At 38.8% G+C, this 19,309-nt stretch overlaps 1 protein-coding gene across 3 annotated transcripts in view; it reads right to left on the reverse strand.

Moving 5' to 3' along the window:
- Positions 1-18,392, reverse strand: part of grin2bb (glutamate receptor, ionotropic, N-methyl D-aspartate 2B, genome duplicate b) — an 81,304-nt gene extending 62,912 nt beyond the window's left edge. Inside the window, exons 1-3 of one of the 3 annotated variants that reach the window (XM_026358866.1) lie at positions 18,181-18,392; positions 16,416-16,430; positions 11,987-12,760 (exon numbers count right to left, since the gene is read on the reverse strand). In XM_026358866.1, coding sequence (XP_026214651.1) covers positions 11,987-11,995 — 9 coding nt within the window. In that variant the 5' untranslated portion in view covers positions 11,996-12,760; positions 16,416-16,430; positions 18,181-18,392. Of the gene's footprint in view, positions 1-11,986; positions 12,761-16,415; positions 16,431-17,749 lie in introns of all 3 variants that reach the window. The other 2 variants (XM_026358865.1, XM_026358864.1) reach the window with 2 other exon arrangements.
- Between the last annotated feature and the right edge of the window lie 917 nt (positions 18,393-19,309).

Here is a 19,309-nt window from a genome sequence, read left to right on the forward strand (position 1 = left end):
ACTTTAGCTGAGGGATAAATGAAGGGCAGAGTAAAACACGTTGTCCTATTCTTCGCTCACACAACACCTTTAGTAATCTTTTATTTATCAAGCACCCTGGGCGTTGTGGAGCTGATCCAGTCAGCACCAAAAACAAAAGTCCAAAGAGAAACAAGTGAGAAGGAGTGAAGTTGTGAGGAGAAGTGAAATCTGATAGAAAGTGGCAACAGAAAGCAAGGAGTAATGTGTGAAACAGGGCAGAGAGAAGAGGCTGAACAGTGTGGAAGATCAGAAGAAAAAAACAGTTTGCCTAAAAGGTCTAATTACCAGAGGTTTGTCAGGCTTAATTGCAGGTGCACATAGTAATTGTAAACGACCCGAATTCTCCACGAAGACGCACCAGAGAAAGAGAGAGAGAGAGATAGAGAGAGAGAGGGGAGGAGGAGGAAGCGAGTGGGAGGAAGGCAGCAGAGAGAAGAAGAGAAAGAAGAGTGGGGCGAGCAAGAGAATAAATAGAGACATACACAAAAGAGATGGAGGTGGAGGAAGGAACAGCAATAAGAAAAGGAGGGAGGCAGTGAGGGAGTGAGGTGTGGAGGGGCCACAGCTGAAGTAAGAAGGATGAAAAGAGAACATGATTAGCACAAGATGATAAAATAAAAGCCAAGGATGGAGATGAGGTTAAAGAAAGCCCAAGAAACATGAAAGCTAAGAAAGGATGAAAAACGGCCTCAGTGAGTCCACAGTGAGTTGGAAAATAAAAGAATGGAAATAAATTTCAGCAAAATGGCCAACGATTCGACTGAGAGGGGGCACTGCAGGGAAACTATTTGAAAAAATCTTCAAGAATAATGCAAGAAGTGTGACAGTAAACGACGGAGCAGAGCGAGACAAAGACCCAATCGGATATGTGTCTCTGTACAACAGCAGTGCTTGGTTTCCATAGTAACAATTCAAATATGCCTCCACATAACACCCTGATGGACAGGAAGATACACACAACTCACACACTTACACCAATTCATGCAGTACACTACATGCACTGCGTGCGCTCTCCTAATAATAATACAATTGACTTTTATCTAAACTGACGCACATTGCTGCATCGACTCAAAATGCACAAATAAAACACTTACTATAAAATAAATAGCACGGAGCCTTCGCTCAAACGCGTGCAGGCACACCCACCTACACACATATGAGGTAAGTTAATGCACTCCTGCAGATAGAGATAATCCAGTGCTCCGCCTTTTAGAGTACCTCCCATTAAAAATGAATCTGTGAAGGAGCTACAGGCTAATAAACACAAATAACACGATACAGGGAGCATTTAGCCGAACTGACTGAGCAGGAGCTGCTGTGACATTTGGAGTAATCAGACCTTCACACAACAGTCTCCCCTGTTATTAAGGGTCCCCAATTAATAATATTTAAATGGAGAGTGCATCATTTACCATAGTATAACAGAACAAAAGTAAACCATCTAACAGTCAGGGTATTTAAGTTGAGTTGAGTATGAATTTATGTGCTCTTGTGTGTCCATGACAGCACTTACACAGCAATTACAATAACATATGCAGTGGTGGGAAAACACTGGTGAGTGGCGATGGATGGCTACACAAAACACCCACACGTATGCATTGCTGATATATAGCAGATGTGTCTAACCTTCTATGAAATGTTCTGATACAGACACACATGCATGAACACGGAGAGAGCCGCGTGTCAAGCACTGCTTGATTCATGCATCTGAGCGCTTGGCACTCATATATGGCTTTGTTATTTAAAATATATTGACTAATGGCTGGTATTACCCACCTAAATATGCACAAATAGACACACACCATCACATTCATGTCCATACAGCAGACTCTGAGTTGTGCTAGATCATGCCAATAAGTCTAAAACATCAGTCATATCACTCTTAACATTTACAAAGAGCATTGATCACAGAACTCCGTCAAATGGCACAAACCACCAATAGAATAACCAGAGCTACTTGAGACACGCAGCCTCACACAGTCACACTCATGGTTTTCCAATCTACCAGTAATGATTCGACATGATCAATCAAGACGTGAACTGCCTTCTTCAACTCATCCCCCTATCATTTCCCACAGCACTGTATATGTGTGGACTTTATGGTCACATCTTTCCTGAATATTGCAGTGGATTATACACTATAGCGTATATACTGCAGAGGCTCTGAGCACCAGTCTGAGACACTAAAACTGAATCTGCCACGCTATTTAAAACACACGTAGGCCATCATTATCAGGCTCTACTATATCCCTGGAGACTTGGTGTGGTGGGCTGCACTGCATAGCGTTTGAAAGGCATTGTGGATAACATAAGTTGACAGGCGTATCTATTAAGGAGCCCATTTACATTCAGTGGGTGGTCAGTTACAGGTAAGAGTGGTACTTTTGTCAGCTCCACTAAAGCACACATTGCTCCAGACATGATTTATAAATAATAACAAACCTTACTAAACACTGTGCCTTAATAAATTATTAAAGCCATTTTAGACACTACTGTTGCTTCAATAAGTTTGCACAGTGAAAAAAAAAATAAGAAAAATCCTTGAGAGTTGAGTGCTTTTGTTTCATTTAAAGGTCTGAATACCCCCTGGAGAGCTGCAACAGCAGGTGATAATGTTTGACATTTCTGTTTACTATCACAACTTCAATATATCATCAATAATTCAGAATCCTACTGAATTGTATTATTTAATTAATTATTATTATTATTTGAGTGGTAGACTGTTTTTCTCTACAAATCTATTCAACCCGTTTGCACAAATGTTCTGACGTAAGTGACTTATTATAATCCTGATTTTAAAACAAATGTGAGGAGTCTTTACTTTAAACATGTATCCAATTGAACAACCCATAACTCAGTGTCTAAAAGAAAGAAAGAAAAATTATAAGAAGCTGGTATTCAAATGTGGATGTAGGTGCTTGTGTCTTTTAAAAAGGATTTTCTTACAGTGCAGTCACGTTGCAGGTGAAATTAGCATGTCTAGCAGAAAGAGCAAATACATATAAGCATCTCTATATTGTATTAATATTGAGTTGTATTAATTCTAGCTTCAAAAAGCTAGTCCTTTAAGTTCCTCAGCTCTTTCTGTGCACATGCCCCTTCACTGGCCTTGGACTGAATCCTGTAAGAGCTTTGTTTTTAGTCTTGCTGCATAAAAATCCAAATCCTGCAGCCATGTAGACAGCCAAATGTCTTTCTAACAAAATAAAAGCTTTTAAATAAATGGAGGACAGTACCTCAGGACTAAAAAACAATGGTGCTGTCTAAGGTGAATGACGTTCATTCTGATCTGTGAGTCAGAGTGGCGTGGCACCGTTGTGTTCAGTCAGGTAATCAGACATCATGCTGCTATAATGACTCCCCTGCAGGAGTGGTGGAAGCCAACACAAGTTCTATTTACATGCCCTGTAATTATTCAATTCCCTCTTAGAAAGTCAGCTGTCACTGTGAGTTGCTGAAATATACTGACTCTCTACTATACTGTCCTAGTCATAGCTGAATAAAAACACACAGCTGCTGCTGTATTAAAGGATAACTTAAATGCATTTTTTATATTTTTCTTATATTGCACATTGCAAAAAAAATACACGTTGGCCCATCTCTCAATACTCTCTAACTTCCCTACCAATGTCAATCAGCCCCAAGCCCATTTTAAAAATGGATCATAGCTGTATGGTTTAATTGTCAAATAGATGACATTTTTAGGAAAAGTTGCTCAAATAATAGTAATTAGAGCATTTGTATTTTCAGTTTTAGATTAATGCACATTTGGTGTCCTAATTATTGCAGAATTATGGTTATTGTGTAGTTGACTAGAAATAAATGGAAGTGTCTATTTTCATCATAATGAAGGGAAAGTGTCAACAGTTGGACAATGATAGAGATCCATCTCACAGAGGAACAAACTATATCGAGCTTTAATTACACAGACATTAATAGTTGGTTGGATGAATTCATTGTTGATTTTGTCTTCTTTAAGGGATTTGCTGACAATGACAAAAATATACAATATCAAGGGCCTTATCCTTAAAATCATGCAATGAGAGAGAAAAAAAGAGGAGTATGTGCAGTAGATGTCGCTTGTAATTAGTAAAGCTGTACAAACAAGATAAAATAAAGTCCGAAAAATACAGAACGTAATGTATATGAGCCGCATTCTGTGTCATCATGATAACATCTAACAAGTTGAATTGAGTCTTTAAGTGATCTTCAAATACAGTGTATTGAATAATCTGTGTACCATCTTTCCGAAGGGCCAGAACTACGAGTTTACTGAAGAGGGCTTACATATTTCATTAAGTACACTTTAATTTGGTCAAGAATCCTTTCTCTGCTAATTGCACTTGTGATGAGACACACTACGGATTTCTACTGTCATACTGAAGCTGTCACAGCTCTCTAAATAGCATTATATGGTCTCTTCATCAAAAACAAATAAACTGGTCAACACAGAAAGCAGACCCACACCCAGGTGTGTGAGTGAGCGCACATAAACATGACCACACCAATGTACAAAATATAAACACTCAGAGAAACAGGGATGATGAAAATGCAGGGTTGCAGCAGGATCCATCTATCCCCCGGGGTCTTCATTACCTCATTGAAGCCATTTATTTCAGTGAGGTTATATCCCCTGCTCTGAACTTAATTTAGCAGCAAACGTGACGTGTCCCTCTCTGCAGCTGCACGGGGGCATTGCAGCATGTGAGGGTCTGGACCACCACTGTTTTATAGTTATACAGTGAATGTAGACTTATGCCATGTCTCTGCAGTTTGTGTAATATGACACAGTTAGAACCCATGCTGAATACTGCTGATTTACAGCTTGTTTTTTTTTTCTTTTCTAAAGGCTTTTATAACTCACTCTGATACAATATACTCTATTACTCCATTTTATCCGAAGCAGCATGGTCACACACTCCTTTCAGCCACAGCTGATGATTTACTTTTTCAGGGTTTTTTTTTTCAGAGGTCTCTGTGAAAAGCTGAAATGTGATGGGAGTGGAGTTTTATATTCACATTCAAAGCCAATTTGGTGTCTGCTATTTCTCTTGTGGCAAAGATTTGAGCATTCAACTTCTACACCTCTCCTGAGGTTTTGATAGCATGCCTGTAGCACCTTAGACTCATGGGAGTAGTTGTAACGACAAATATCTACTCAGCTTTTCTATAATTCTTCTTAATTACCTGATGCTTCACACCAAAACCCAACATCATAGTCTGCCACGAGGCATCCTCATACCTGCACTAACACCTGTAGCAGTACTGCCTTTAAGCAAGCCCTCTGCCACACCAAACCATTTTGTTCAATTTATTCAAGTCTTATGCAAATATTATGCCCAGCCTGTTATCCACTGATAACAGATACTGAAGAAAAAGCACCTTAGATGTGTCTTAGAGCCTAAAAGATCGTATGGCATTTGAGTCAACATAAACTCCTTTCATGCGCTGGTCACCAACCAAACAACAGTCAGAAAACATCTGCTCTGGTTTACAATTTATGCAAACACACAAATCAGATGCCAGGCTATGACATGTTGCTACTGTCCTGCTCTTTAAATGCACTTCTTCCATTTGGTTGGTATTAGTCAAGTCTAAAAATCCCATTAGCTCTTTGTGGAGGGAACCAGGGTTGGCCTACAACAAAACATTATCCCTAAAGTTCTCTTCTACAACATAATGCTGTATATCCCACTGTATTATTCAGTCAACACACATATTTACACCCACATAAAATGTGAAGGATATAGTAAGAGTAAGTCTAGAATTATCTTAAGATTAATAATTGATCTTTATAATCATCATCATCATCATCATCACCTATAGAAAACATGTAAGCATCCTCGAAATGTTAGCGCAACTTAAAGAGGGACAATACCTGGCTTTTGCTACATATTTGTGGCATATTTGCTCTCTGCTCCCCATTGGGTGATCCAAACATAAACTATAATCTGTAATCTGCTGTTATAAAGGTGTGACAAGTAACGTGACTGGAGGAGAATTAATTATTAATAATTACCTTTCTATTTCTATTTCACTTTCCCAACCCACAGTGTGCAGTGTATATAACAAATAGGCAAGTGTGATTACGATTACACTGCTTGACCTTGAGAATGTGACCTTTTTTTTTTTTATATATCGTATTGTGTAATTGTTTGACCAGAGTTAAAGTATGATCATATAAAATTTTGGCTATGAGCAGAAGAAAAGACTCAGGTGAAGTAGAGACAGACACTTAAAATGACCCCAAGGCTGTTAATTATGAACTACATAATAATTATACACTTGATAAACACAAAAAAATGAAAATTAACATATAAATAGTAGGAAGTTTTTACTTGTATCAAGCTATGCTATTTATTTCTTATTTAATTTACATAAAGTTGTTGTGGCAGTATTATTCATTCAAAATTCATGCCTATTATAACTCAGTCGAGTTTTTCAGAACTGGACCAACGTCTCCATACAACAGATGATCTTGGTCTTTTATTCGTCTTCTCTCAAATTATTTTATTCAAATTGTCCGAAACCAACGACTACCTCACTCATTAGCATCGCTACCTTACAAACTCATTACAGCAGTTCATCTTGCTCTGCTCTGAGGTTTTCAATTTAGCCTGAGTGGAGCTACCAATTCCCAACTTCCTCGTGTTAGAGAAAAAGGTTTTCTTGAGATTCCTGACAATAATCGGAGACATTTAACTGATAATATATTTGACAGGTCATGTTTTGTGAACATGGATATTATGATATCCTTGTGGTAATTACTTATTAGTAATTCAGTTCCCGCTATTTTAGCTTTGTTAGAGGTTCCCATAATTTCACAACAATAAGGTGCTCAACTAATCTTCTGTCTTTTAGATTTAGGAGATCCATGGGTATAAACACTTTCATTTATACATCAGCACAGGGTTTTTGCAGTATTACTTTCACTTGCATCGTCAAACAAAAGTATTGTTCTACTGTATCTACTTCTAGTCATTTAGTGCATTTGTCAGAACAAGTATTTTATTTAGCCGCCTTATTTGGCTGAGGCAGGAATTGAACATTTCTGTGTGACCTAAATTACACAATTAATTATTAATTACATTAGGTTATAGAGCTCATTCCGTACAGTGCCGTAATACCTGCACATTTCTTTTTATTTATTCAGTTGGGGCATCTAATTAACCAGATACACAAACACATGTGATCAGGATATAATGAATGAAAGCTGCTCAATTTCAATTTTGTGTGTAGACAACCTAAAAACACATATACAGATATTGAAATATTAGGGACATTATTATAAGCCTGTTACGTGAGCACCCCATTAAACGATTCCATAGTGGATTCAATTGTTTGCACAGTTGTGCAAAGAAAACAAACGCTGGTGCTTCTAGTATAACAATTTATTTTTACCTGACTTATAATGCGCACAATGTAACGTGAGAATTAAAGTGGCTAGAAAAATGTGCAGATGAATGAGTCACCACTTCGAAGTCATTTGAATGCTAATTGCATATACATGTAATGCCTTGTAAATTTATCTTTTTTGTCCAAGGAAGGAGGAAGGTAACTTATAGCGAAGCTGGTGTCAGTAAAGCACAGTAATGCAAAAGAGACACCTTTTAAGTTGATGAGGGGACCTCTCTTTAGGATGTTAATGTCAAAATGCTTGGCAGTTATGAGGAATGGGTCGTGCACTGCAAATCTGGGAAATATCAGCTTCATTAGAAAAATAAAAAACACTGACAAATTCAGGTCTTCACCACTGAGCTTGTGTTATTACTACATGTTCAAGTCTGTATATGTGAAGCGCCAATTGCTTTCTCGCCTCTACAGCTGCCTGCTCTCCAGACGCACTCCCAGTCTCAAGTCACAGTTAATTAATTGACAAGTTGCCCCCACTGAGGGTCAAATGGAAACAGATTCATTGACACTTGGTGCAGGTTAGCAAACAGTCACTGGAGATGTCAAACAGTTTCCACCTGTTATTAGCGCTGCTAAAAAGTTGTGAAATACCAACACTGTATGAAGTAAATCAGCTTTGGCTCTTAAATGAGTATAAATCCAGAGCCCAGAAGATCTGAACCTGTCAAGATTTCCTCCTTATTAAAGACAGCTAAATGTGTTGACATGTGGCACCACTCAGACATAATATGATAGATAATATACAATATTCTTCTCCCTTTTATTTCTTTCATTATTTCCTGCCCTTCTTTGATAACATCATCAACTTTTCTTCTCAGTTCAACAAAGCCATCGGCATGACACGATTTCTTAGGACTTCTGGCGTCTGTTTCTTGTGTGCCATTTGAGGACACTATCATCAAATATTATTTAATCTCTTTCAGCTATCAAACCCTCCGTGACTTCCTCTCATCCCTGCACCTCCTCTCTGAACACAGATCTTGTCATTTGTTCTTTTCCATCTGTGTGAAAAATTATATGAAAGAAATCCTGACTCTTCCCAGTCTGGGGCTTCAAAAGGCAAAAGTGACAGTTTCTGATGAAATTTCTGCACGTGTCAGACATTCTGATCATGTTATTAATAACAGGTAGGGGGTGCGAGACAGATCTGTAGCTCAATTTCTGCATCTGATACCTCAATGAAAAAGAAAATGACTTACATAGCAAGAGATACAGTTTGTATTGAGTTTCAGAGCCTGCACAAATCGCTATCAACAAAAACTGCAGAGTGCTTCAGACTTCTGTAACAGAACAGCACACCCAACAGAGCTGAACAACGTGGGTAGAGGCGCCATCACAGTACTGGGCCCCCTTCTCTCTATTCTTAGCTCTTCCTCCTTCTCTCACAATCACACATGACTAGTTATAGGGGAGGAGAGACAGAAGAAGCATCTTGAGCTTTATCCCTAACAAAAATCGTACGATTTTAATATCTAGTTTTCAATTAGCCTGCTGAACAATGACGAAACACCTCGTGGTCCTGTGGTGAATGATTTTTTTTTAAATGGTGCTATGAATCCTCTGTTCAGTTAAATGTAACCAAAACCATGGATATGTGTATTGATCTTATGTAGCAGGTTTTGTCAGCACAGTAATAAATGGTCTGAATATAGAAACAGTCGCGTTCTTTAAGTACTTGGGCAACATAATGGACAACAAACTGCCATTTATCCAAAATGCAAACATGCTGTGCAAGGAAAGTCAACTTCTTTTCAGGTTTCAGGTTGACAGGACTTTAATGACATTTTTCTATCCGTTGATTTGGCTCTATCAGTCTCAGAAACGTTCATAAAACTGAATGCTTAAGGTTGGAGTAGAAATCATTGAAACACCAATAAGCAGCATGTCTGAGCTTCTTCTGGTTCTCTCTTTAGCAGCCAAGAACCAGAACCAACAGATACAAACACTCTTGTCTCAGCTATCAGCCCCATGTACTTTACAGCTGACTGTGCCTTGTTTTCTACTGCCCCTCAGGGACGACAAAGTTTGTCAGTAATTTTTAGATTGTGTTGTCTGCAACATTTTTTCAAAGAAACTCCTAATGCACAGATGACATTTCTGAAGTATTGTATAACTACTTTGCACGTCTCTCCCCCTCTCTCTCTCTCTCTCTCTGGCTCTGAGTAAACAATAAACACCAGGCTTCTTAGTACCTGTAATCCTTCAACGACTCAATCAACATTTGTAAAGCTGGTCACATGAGGCTTATATCCAATACTGACTCAGCCGGGTGTCTGTGAGTCCCAATGTCAACATCTCAACATCCACATATTCGTGGCACCTCACTGGTGCCACTCTGGCCACAGTCCACTGATCAAAACGGGAGCAACACTGCCCAACTGATATGAGAGCCAGTGTTTGCATACAGTAATCTCTTCTTCTCATCATGGTCTCCAAAAACATGCAGCATCACGACGCCGCAACAACATGCCTTGCTGCTCACGCACTCAGAGCTGCATCTGTCTACAAAGCTGCCTCCTTCATCCACTGTCAGTGAATCTCCCTCTGGATTTACAGCCCGCACCTGGATCTTTGCCTGTCTGTTTCTTTTTCTGTCATGCCTTAACCCCTTGCTTGCTTTATAATATTCTCTCCCCTTTTTCCCTTTTTCTGTTTTGGCTGAAAAAATCTGCCCCAGAAACACAGTTCACAAGCAGCTATTTCAAGCCTGCAGTGTCAGCCAAGCCTCAACTGTTGGCGAAGTTTTGATTGAAATATTGTGTGGAAGAATTTGGGAGCTGTAGTGTTCAGTGTTTGTGCAGCATATGCGAGTAAGTGTGCACAATACAGTAGGTCTGTTCAGTGCAGAAGCTGTTGTGTTGTGAGGGAGGAACATACAGTACCAGCTGTCACACACCTCCTCTAAGTCACGCTTTAGCAAAGAAGCACATCATAATTAAATGCTTACATCAAGTTCTGTGGGTCCGCGAATGCAAATGTGGAAAAGCTCAGTTTAGAGTTGTGATCGTAAACTAGTCTCACCCAAAGCTAAAAAATAAATCCAGCCAAGAATCTAATCCATGATGCCATCATGAGATAAATCCTGGAGCTGCTTCATTGGCAGGAGCCGGACACTGTTACAGAACACAGGATTTTGCACATTTTCTGTTTCAAAACTGTTTGCACACATGAGAAAATGACTGGAAAAGTTCAAACACTATCTCCAAGTAATTCACCAATTATTTCTGCTGTAGACCCAAAGCCCAAAAGTTCATTCTGTGCTCACAAATACCATGCATGAATTCTCCTTTTGGGCCGTTTCTACGTTATCTCTACTCTCGTCCTCGTTGTCAAGTCAGACAAGTCTTCCCATTATCTTTACTCGCCCCTCCAACTTTTAAATGTGCCTTTTATCAGTTAGAAGTCCTGAGCGGCTTCTGAAAGGAGCACAAGCTCAGCAATAAAACAGGCTCCAGCTTCTCCACTCTCCTGCTTTATATAGTTACTATTGTCTGGACCTGTTTTCCCTTGTGAAGCAGCACAACTTTCGTTTTGATGGGCCTATTGAAGCTGGTGCCTCGTTATCCTTTAACTCAACACTGGGCTCCCTCACAAAGTACTGTGAGAAACAATGCATGGCAACAATTTGTTCTTTCTTCTCCTGTTCAGCAAATGTTTTCCTTCATCTTCGAGTTATCCTTTTCATTGGTGTCTTCTCTTGCTCACGCTCAAACTGAAAACAAATCAACAATGGCCACGGGCTTTACATAAATTCAAACTAAGCTAAAAATCAATCCCTCAAAAGAAAAATGTCTAAAGTCAAGTCATTTCTACAACATACTGTGTTCAAGTATGAAGTTATGTGCGGTATCACTGTCGCAAAACTGTATAACCCAGCAAACTGCTGACCACTTTAGTGTCTACTTAGTGAAAAATAAAGTCAAAAGCTTTCAAGTAAATGAAACAATAAGGCAGGTCACATAGGTGGTGTGTCATCACAAGTTACACAATATTGTTATTACTGTCTAATATCCAACGTTGAACAGCTGTTATTTACACCCCTCCTAACATTTTGCATGACCTGACATTATCATGAGTGAGGACGATTTCTGTGGTTAAATTAGAACTGAAATAATGGGCAAAGGAGCCACAATTATTTTTTGTTGGTGACAGAACTCAGCAAATAATTTCAGATGGTATGAGATTGTTAGAAAAATGATAAGACTAGATTAATTCATTAGTTAATTTAAGTCAATTATCAAGCGGAAATACCAGCAATCAGAGTCAATTGTTCAAATTGACAGCTTTTCTTGGTTTGCTGTTATTTTAAATGAAATATATTTGGATTATGGGATGTTGGTCAGACAACAAAGCAATTTGAAGACTTCACCTTGGACTCAGGGTAACTATGACAGACATTTTCTGTTATTTTTCTGATATTTAATAGACTAAAAGGATTGAATTCACCTCAGCAAATAAACAGTAAACAGAGTTGAGTGGATTTTGGGGGAAAGGTTCAGGAAACAGTCAAAGACACACAAATACAAACCAATTACTCGAATCACTGGCCTACCTTGAACATTGCCAGCCCGGATCTCCTCTCTACTCTTCAGAACTGGCATGATGGAGTGATCTGGGATTCGACTCCTCCTCTCATAGCCTCGGATATAGGGTTGGTAGACAGATGAAGTCACACGCAGAAGACTGAAGGGGAGCTTGCAGAGTGAGGGATGAGCAGTCTTGGGTTGGATTAAGGTGGAGGTGTGTGATAGTCAGGAGTGATCAGTGTGGGGAGATTACAGTGTAACAATATGTACAAAATTTACAATGAGTGTTAAATCATTCATCGGATTTAAATTAGTGTCAACATGAGAACGGTATGTGAGTTGTTTGGAAACAGTGACTTTATATGTAAGACTAATGCAAAGTGCAAAGAACCAGATCTAAGCTGGTAGAAATATGCTGTCAAGTCAGATTATTGAGGAATTTAAAAGTTGACCATCAACTAAAAATGTCAGCGTGAACTCAATAAAAGAAACTAAAGGATGATGAATGCAGAGTGATGAAGGGCCGCTCTTTCATTCGCCTCTTCCCATCCGACTCTCTTTCCTTTTCCTCCAACGCTGTGATACAGCTCGCCGAGGTCTCCTCCCAGAAGTCTGCGAGTGTGTGAACACGGTTGCCGTGGAGATGAGGAGACGAGCAGTAGTGTATGCGTGCGCGTAGTCCTCTTCTTCTTCCCACTCTTCCTTTTTCTTTGGCTTTCTTTCACTCCTTGCCTTGGCTTGATTTAGCCAGTCATGATCACCAGTTTGTCGGCCCGCTCTGCACTCCACTCTTCCTCAGTCTGAAGGGGAGAAGAGGAGAGGGACAGAATCAGATGGTGGAGTGCGGCTGAGTAGGGGTGTGTTGAAGACTGAATGTCACTGTGTACACATGTCAATTGGCTCTGAGGACAAGGCTTAACTCAGTCAAGCCACTGTGTCTCCATCTCCTCTATTACTGCAGTCTGAATGTCGCAAAACATTGTTGCCTTGTAATATCATTTTGATATTTTCAGAGTGTTTAAGTTTTAAAATGTGCTTTAATCCAGTTTTTATTAAACTCTGGGTTCTGACCTAATGTGATATCCTGAAAATGTGTATTAGGACCAGGTGAAATAAGTAGATCAAGGTTTAATTTAATTAGACTTTTTAATTTTTATTTCTGTTCGGAGCAGTTGTTGCAACTTAGTTCTTTAAGATCAGATTAACTTACGATTTCCAAATCAATGTGACACCATGATTTGTCAAAATAGGTTTGTGACTTACATTTTATGAATGTTTATGAATTTGTCGAAATAAGGCTGACTGTCATTAGACAGTTGCTGTTCCTCTTTATTTTTCTACTTTACACTGGTATCTGCTTACATTTTGTGTAAAGATTACTGAAAGCAACACGTAAATCCCCTCACAAGGTTAATTTTAATGAATATTTATGCTTATATTTATGCTTTTACAGCTAAGGGTTTAAATCATGGCCTGCTGAATTATAGGTCAAAAATAAATAAAATAAATAATAATAATAATAATAATAATAATAATAATAATAATAATAAGCCTCTGCTTTAAACCAGTTCAACTGCTGTACTTGTTAATATTCACTAAAGTAAGTACTAAAGAATCAAAAGATTTTATAATTTAACACAATGAGGTAGTAAAATGAGACTATTTAACTGTTATTAACATAATCTCTTTAGAGCTGGAACAATCAGCCCAATTAGTCATCCTTCGATCAACAGACAATCATCCCCTATTTTAATCATCAGTTAATCATTAAAAAAAATGTAAAATCTAATAATACTACTCATTTCTCTGATTTAAACAATCTTCTACGACAAGAAAATCTGGAGTTTTAAGCTGTTTGGTGGAAGAAACAAGACATTTAACATCACTTTGCTTGCACTTTTCAATTTTATGCATCAAATAAATTTATTAGTTAAAAATAACATTGCACTGGATACCAGACTATCTGGATATGTCCAGTATTTCGACCAAAGTTGCATATCATCACGTACTGTATAATATTCAGCATACATATTCCTGCCTTAAGAAAATTGTCCGAGGAAATCTGCATGTGTAGAATGTTAATCCTTTCTGGCAGTGTAATGAATTATTCATTCAACAAATTTTATTTACAAAAAAATCCATCTTTTTTCTATGACTCCTTCAAAGTCCAATTATCTCTGACTCTCACAGCAGTATTAAAATGACACCAATAGCTTGACTCATGCAGAATAATACAGTATATCCTTAAATAAACCTCTGCATAAAAAAACTGAATAGGGATTATTTGTTTATTTATAAATTATCAGCTTTTCAAAATATTGAAATGTGCTATTTGAGCTGAGTTATGCTGTTTGAGCCATTTTCATGTTACCTTTTTTGTGCATGGACAAACAGTCATAAGAAAAAGTAATGGCACTGTTTGCAATATTCTGGTTTTCTGCATAAATTGCTCATGAAATGTAATTGTATCTTTATCAAAATTACAAATGTCAACAAACAGAATATTTCTTAACTAAAAAAAACACAAACAGTCTTGATCATGCACTTCTATATTGAACACACCTGTTAAACTGTTAAAGGGAGTTATGGTGGAAAATGTTATAGCATCTCTCAGGCTCACTGTCTATAAATGGAGATTATTTGGTTCTGTGGCTTCTCTCTATAGAAGACGGCGCTCAGCCAAGATCACTCCACTTTGCTGCTTTTGGATCTGGAGTATCTGCCATTCTAGAGGGAAAAACTCATTCTCAATGTATCCTACATGTTAATGCCAGGGTGGCTGAACAAGATGAAGTTCAGTAAAAACTGAATGATGCAGCAGGACAATGACCCTAAATATTAAAGTACATCTACTGCAGAATGGCCTTGAAAACAAATAACCTGCCTTTTGGAGTGGCCCATTCAGAGGCCTTTAGAATGACCTCGAGAGAGACATTTACACCACATCCAGAATACGCTTGAGCTAAAGCCGTCGTAAACTCCATTACTTTGTCTTGTGACTGTATAAAGAATGCACTTATGTTTTTTTTATTAAAATGCACAACTGCATTTCCAAATTACATTTTTGTTAAAAGAAATTGACCCGGTTGTTTCTTTAAAGAAGAACTCTTGTTATTACTACATTTCATCCACTGCTTTATAGACGTATATGTTTTTGATGCTCTGCTCTGTATTTAAAGATATCAACACTCTTAACACTGTCTAAATGACTCTTGTGAACATAAATCCTTCATTAGACGGAAACCCAGGAGGTGAGCACACCCTTTTAAGCCTTTTTATTTAAACTCCTGCGTGCTTTCAGCATGGAAACACCACACCAATCTTTTGAAAGATCTCCTAAATCATTTAAACTGTTTAGGCTTGGAGACACTCAGTTAAAATCAGCTTGAAACTTTTAGGGCAAGGTCCCACTCTTTTATTCCATTAATGGAGAATATTTAAAAAGTATTTTGTTTTGTTAACGCTGGTTCCTGACTGATGGGAATTAGTTTAGAAAGATTTTAGTAATGTCGAGTGGTGAATGTATAATAATGTGTCTCTGTATATAAACAATAGAGACAGAATTCAGTGTGTTCTTGTGCATTTTAATCATCTTCCGCTTCATAGTTGTGGAAAAGCTAAAACATCATTAGATCACTATAGGCATTATATGATGCACTCTAAGACATGTAGACTATATCTCATCTGTGGTGTACAGCGTATTCATTAGGGTCAAGTTGAAGAGACTAACAAAGCTGGTTTACAAGTCACATTAGGTTTGTGATTCCTTTCCAGAGACATTTTCAAAAATTCTGTTCCAGATCCATCAAGCAGGAAACATAACGGAGAAGGTGGAGGAGGAGGGTAGCAACATGGAATTATTTGATGAACCTCAACCAAATAAAATGCACAATATGGAGGGAGAGGACTAAAATGAATGCATGTAAATGCATGCACCTGCACACTACAGTGGACTAATTGAGTGAGTCAGCAATAGAAAGATTTAACCAAATTAATAAGAGCATTTTGGGCTGGATTCTGCCATGAATTAAGAGTAGTGCTATAGTAGAGCTTGCATGATAAAGCTCTCGTGCTCAAAATTACCATTGAAAGAACTAGAAGAAATAGAAACAGAATAGTAAATCTGTTGGGAGCAGACACAGATCCGAGGTATGACCTGATAAACAACCAATTAGTCACAGCAGGGTGAAAAAGGTGTAACTGGCAAATATAAAAAAATAACCTGTGCAGAGAAGCTACTGATTATATTCCATGCAGAATGCGTATCCATCAGTATCATGCAGACGTTCAAATGCATAAATGCATAAACACATCACACAGACACACACGCAGCCTCTTGCTCAGTCAGTTGTACTCCTGCACACACACACATTCAGTGCACACACCTACTGTTCATGCATGTGCATACAGTCAGTTGCGAAAAAGAAGTGAGTACTATATTAATTCACTACTCACCTAATTAACTCTTTTCTGTAACACATAATTTATAGACTGTAGTGGAGATGTTTTACACAAGAGCAGAGTTGAGACACAAAAGCAAAGACAGAGCAAAACGAGTGGTCCTTCATATTCCTTCATGATGACATCCCACTCTCAGAGTAATCAAGAAAGAGGTATTTATTAAGCCCCTTTATCAGTCCAAAAGAAAGGGGGGAAAAAGAGACTAGAGTGGCTGGTTTGGGCCTGTGCTACTGTTCACAATAAGGTTGACTGTAGGGGTAATATCAGGTGGATGTCCTTGGAAATACAGCCTAGAAACTTATTGGCAGTAGACTAGCAGTGGCAACGCTTTAAAACAGCGTTCTCAAAAAGGTGTGGCAGTGAGAAGTGGAGACAAAGCTTCAAGTACAGTGTAAAGAAAGGAGGAAAATGTGACAGAGGAAAAGAGAACAGTAATGATGAGATGGGATATTAAGTCCTAATGTCTATTTTTATCTGTCTATCAGTCTGTCTATCTACAACCTGCACACGCTGTGCATTACACCTAAAGTCCACAGCAAGGCATTAGACGCTTAAACCAATGTTCAACGTCCAGCTAATGCCAAGTGGTCTCTCTCTCGTGATAAAGGATGAGAATGAAAACAAGTGGTGGGGAGAGAGCTTCAAGAATGAAAAATGGCCATTTCTGAATGAAAACCAACCAAATAGAAGTAAAAGGCGGTTGAAGAAAATACAGATGAACTAGAAATAAATCACGACAAAATGATTTGATGATAATAAAGACTGTAGTTGAATTTAGGAGTGTGTGCTCTGTGTGTGTCGGGAGGGAGGTGTACAAGAAGTGGCAATAAATGGGTGCTGATGGACTGTCGGGATGAAAACACAAATCAGGCATGAAATGGGATACACTCTTAATGATTTGAGACGGCCATATGATCTGAACTTTGAATGCTGTAACCCCAATTTTGACGAATTCACATCAATAATAGAATGATCCCCACGTGCCTAAGGACTAAATGTATTCCTCCCTCTGCAACAGGTTGCTAAACAAATGAAAATCTTTGGTAAATGGAAAAAGAGGCATGACATGTGGACAGATAAAAAAAGATTTCTCAGAGAGAACAATTAAAAATGGGCACGTTTCGCCATCATGAGAAGGACAAATGAGGAGGAGGACATGAAAACGGAGCGAGACCAGACCAATGTCGACTCACTGAAAACTGTTCTTCTAGGCACAGTTTAGTGTGCGAGTGCATGTGTGTGTTAATGTGTGTTTTATGTATATGTAAAGCACACACAAATACACACAGACAGACAGATAGACAGACACTAAACGATAGTTAACCTACCTAGAGTAACATTTAAGAATCCCGCAAGAGTGTGATGCAAAGAAAATGGGTGTGCAGGGACCAAAAGAGAAGGAAAAGGGAAAAAAAAGAGTCATTCATGAGGAGTTTTTTTTAGTTGTCTTTGAAAATTCATCCAAGTTCATATAACATCAGACTTTAGAGACAGAGAGAGGCATAGGATGAGGAATGATGAACTGATGGCAGCAGTAGGAGATGAAATGGCAAGGAGGGACTGACAGGTATGATACGGTTTGGTGGAAAGGAAGGGAAGAGAGGAAAGGAAGAAAGAAAGGACAAAAATAACAACAAAACTCCTCCCTCCTTTCTCTGCTCTCTCACTCATAAATAGAGGAAATTATACACCAGGTAAATGGAGAAATAAATGAGGAGGCAAATGATGGAAAGAGAGACTATATGAAAAGATGAAGCACCTCCCAGCACCGCGATGAGGAATAAGAAAAATATAAAACGAAAGAAAAAATTGAATACTCCAAAGCCTTCCGTTTTTGCTCTGTTTAGTGAGGCGAGGGGGGCTTTCAGTTATATCCCCCCTCTCTCTGCAACTGGTCAGTCTTCTTTTATCTTCAGTCCTCCTCAAAGCAAGATGCTACCTTCTCCTCAGATGAGCTGTAACCCTTTGCCAACACAGCTGTTAGACATGGCACTCAGGCTGGCTGCACGGCGAGGTGCTGCTACCCAGAGATAGAGTGTGGAGCCGAAAACACACCTCTGGCTGGCGTACAGCGCAGAGCACAACTCAAACTGCACGCCCTCACTCTCTTCCCCCTCCTCTGGAGAGAGAAGGAGAGAGAGCAACAGACATACATATACAGATAGAGAGAGAGAGAGAGAGAAGGGAGGGGGGGGTAGATGTGTGGAGGTGGGTCCCTCTATAGGATTGTGAATTAGAGAGATGTTACAGGGAAAAAAGGGCTGTTGCAACAATTGTCAAGAAAATCATCTCGACAAAGAAAGCAATGGCTCCCTCTACTGTTGTAGTGGGCCCCTTAATGAAAACTAAATGTGAACCAAGAGGTTTAGTTGGGGATAAATAACTTGGCAGTGGTGATGTAGGAGTATTCAGAGTATTAAGTAAAACTACCTCGTTATTTTAAGTAATTAAAAAGTGATCGAGTGTAAAAGTAAGTACTTGCATTCACACTCTGTGGTGCATGTGCTGCCAGGGTAGCGAGTGTTAGACACTCGACTAGTTTTGGCAGGTGCCGTCATGCTGATGTTAAATGTTATCAGTCACACCGGAGGAGCAGACAGACCTGAACTCTCTCTCCTTTTTCTTCCATTGTTGCTCTTGCTCGTCCTCTCCGCTTCTTCCTCTCGTATCAGCGGCACCTGATGAGCCATCACCGCCTTCACTTAACACCTGAGAGGGTACGTCATTACTTCATAACGGAGATCTGCATCTGCATGATGGAAAAAGTCAGTGAGTGAGTGAAACACAAGTTTTTTCATTTTCACTATTCACAAGCAGCATCATTCAAGATCATCACAAAGACCCAATACAGGATGTTCAATGAGGTCTGAAAGAAATATAGGGAAACA

This window comes from Anabas testudineus, chromosome 1 (genome assembly GCF_900324465.2).
Source record: "Anabas testudineus chromosome 1, fAnaTes1.2, whole genome shotgun sequence".
Lineage (NCBI taxonomy): Eukaryota > Metazoa > Chordata > Actinopteri > Anabantiformes > Anabantidae > Anabas > Anabas testudineus.